This window comes from Sphaeroforma arctica (genome assembly GCF_001186125.1).
Source record: "Sphaeroforma arctica JP610 unplaced genomic scaffold supercont1.14322, whole genome shotgun sequence".
Lineage (NCBI taxonomy): Eukaryota > Ichthyosporea > Ichthyophonida > Sphaeroforma > Sphaeroforma arctica.
This window is the reverse complement of record NW_014026236.1, coordinates 1-589: the sequence shown is the minus strand read 5'-3', so window position 1 is coordinate 589 and position 589 is coordinate 1. Positions and strand designations below refer to the sequence as shown.

Genomic DNA, 589 nt, shown 5'->3' with positions numbered 1-589 from the left:
GTATGCATGTATGTATTTATGTATGTATGTGTGTAAGAATGTATGTATGAATATTTGTATGTATGTATGTATGTATGTAGGTAGGTAGGTATGTATGTAGGTATGTTATGTATGTATGAATTTATATATATGTATATGCATGTATGTATATATGTATGTGTGTGTGTATTTATGTATGTAAGATATCTAATAAATACAGGCTTGCATTTGCACGTAAACTCACACCTACCGTCCGATACCCATCCAGGTTTACATACAGTACATGAAGTACAAACGCCGCAGCGAAACCACCGCCGCCGGGCGCAAAGTCTTCAAACGTGCACGCGACGATAAGCGTACAACCGGACATCAGAGCTATGTCGCTGCAGCGCTAATGGAATACTTTGGTACAAAGAAGAAGGATATAGCCGACAATATCTTCCGATTGGGCTTGAAGAAGCACAGTACAAAGGTCGACTATGCCCTGTCCTATCTGGACTACATGCTGCACCTGAATGAGGTGGGTTTGGGTTTGGTATACGGAGAATGCATAACCAGATATATACTTTATATATATATACGTATATGTATATGTAAACGTATATGTATA

The 589-nt window shown here is 38.5% G+C and overlaps 1 protein-coding gene across 1 annotated transcript; it reads left to right on the top strand.

The window, feature by feature from the left end:
• Positions 1 to 262: 262 nt before the first annotated feature.
• SARC_18182 (hypothetical protein) lies at positions 263 to 499 on the top strand (the record flags this gene model as incomplete). The annotated part of the gene is made up of 1 exon (XM_014287736.1): positions 263 to 499. A coding segment is annotated over one exon (237 nt), but the record flags the coding sequence as incomplete, so codon positions are not given.
• Between the last annotated feature and the right edge of the window lie 90 nt (positions 500 to 589).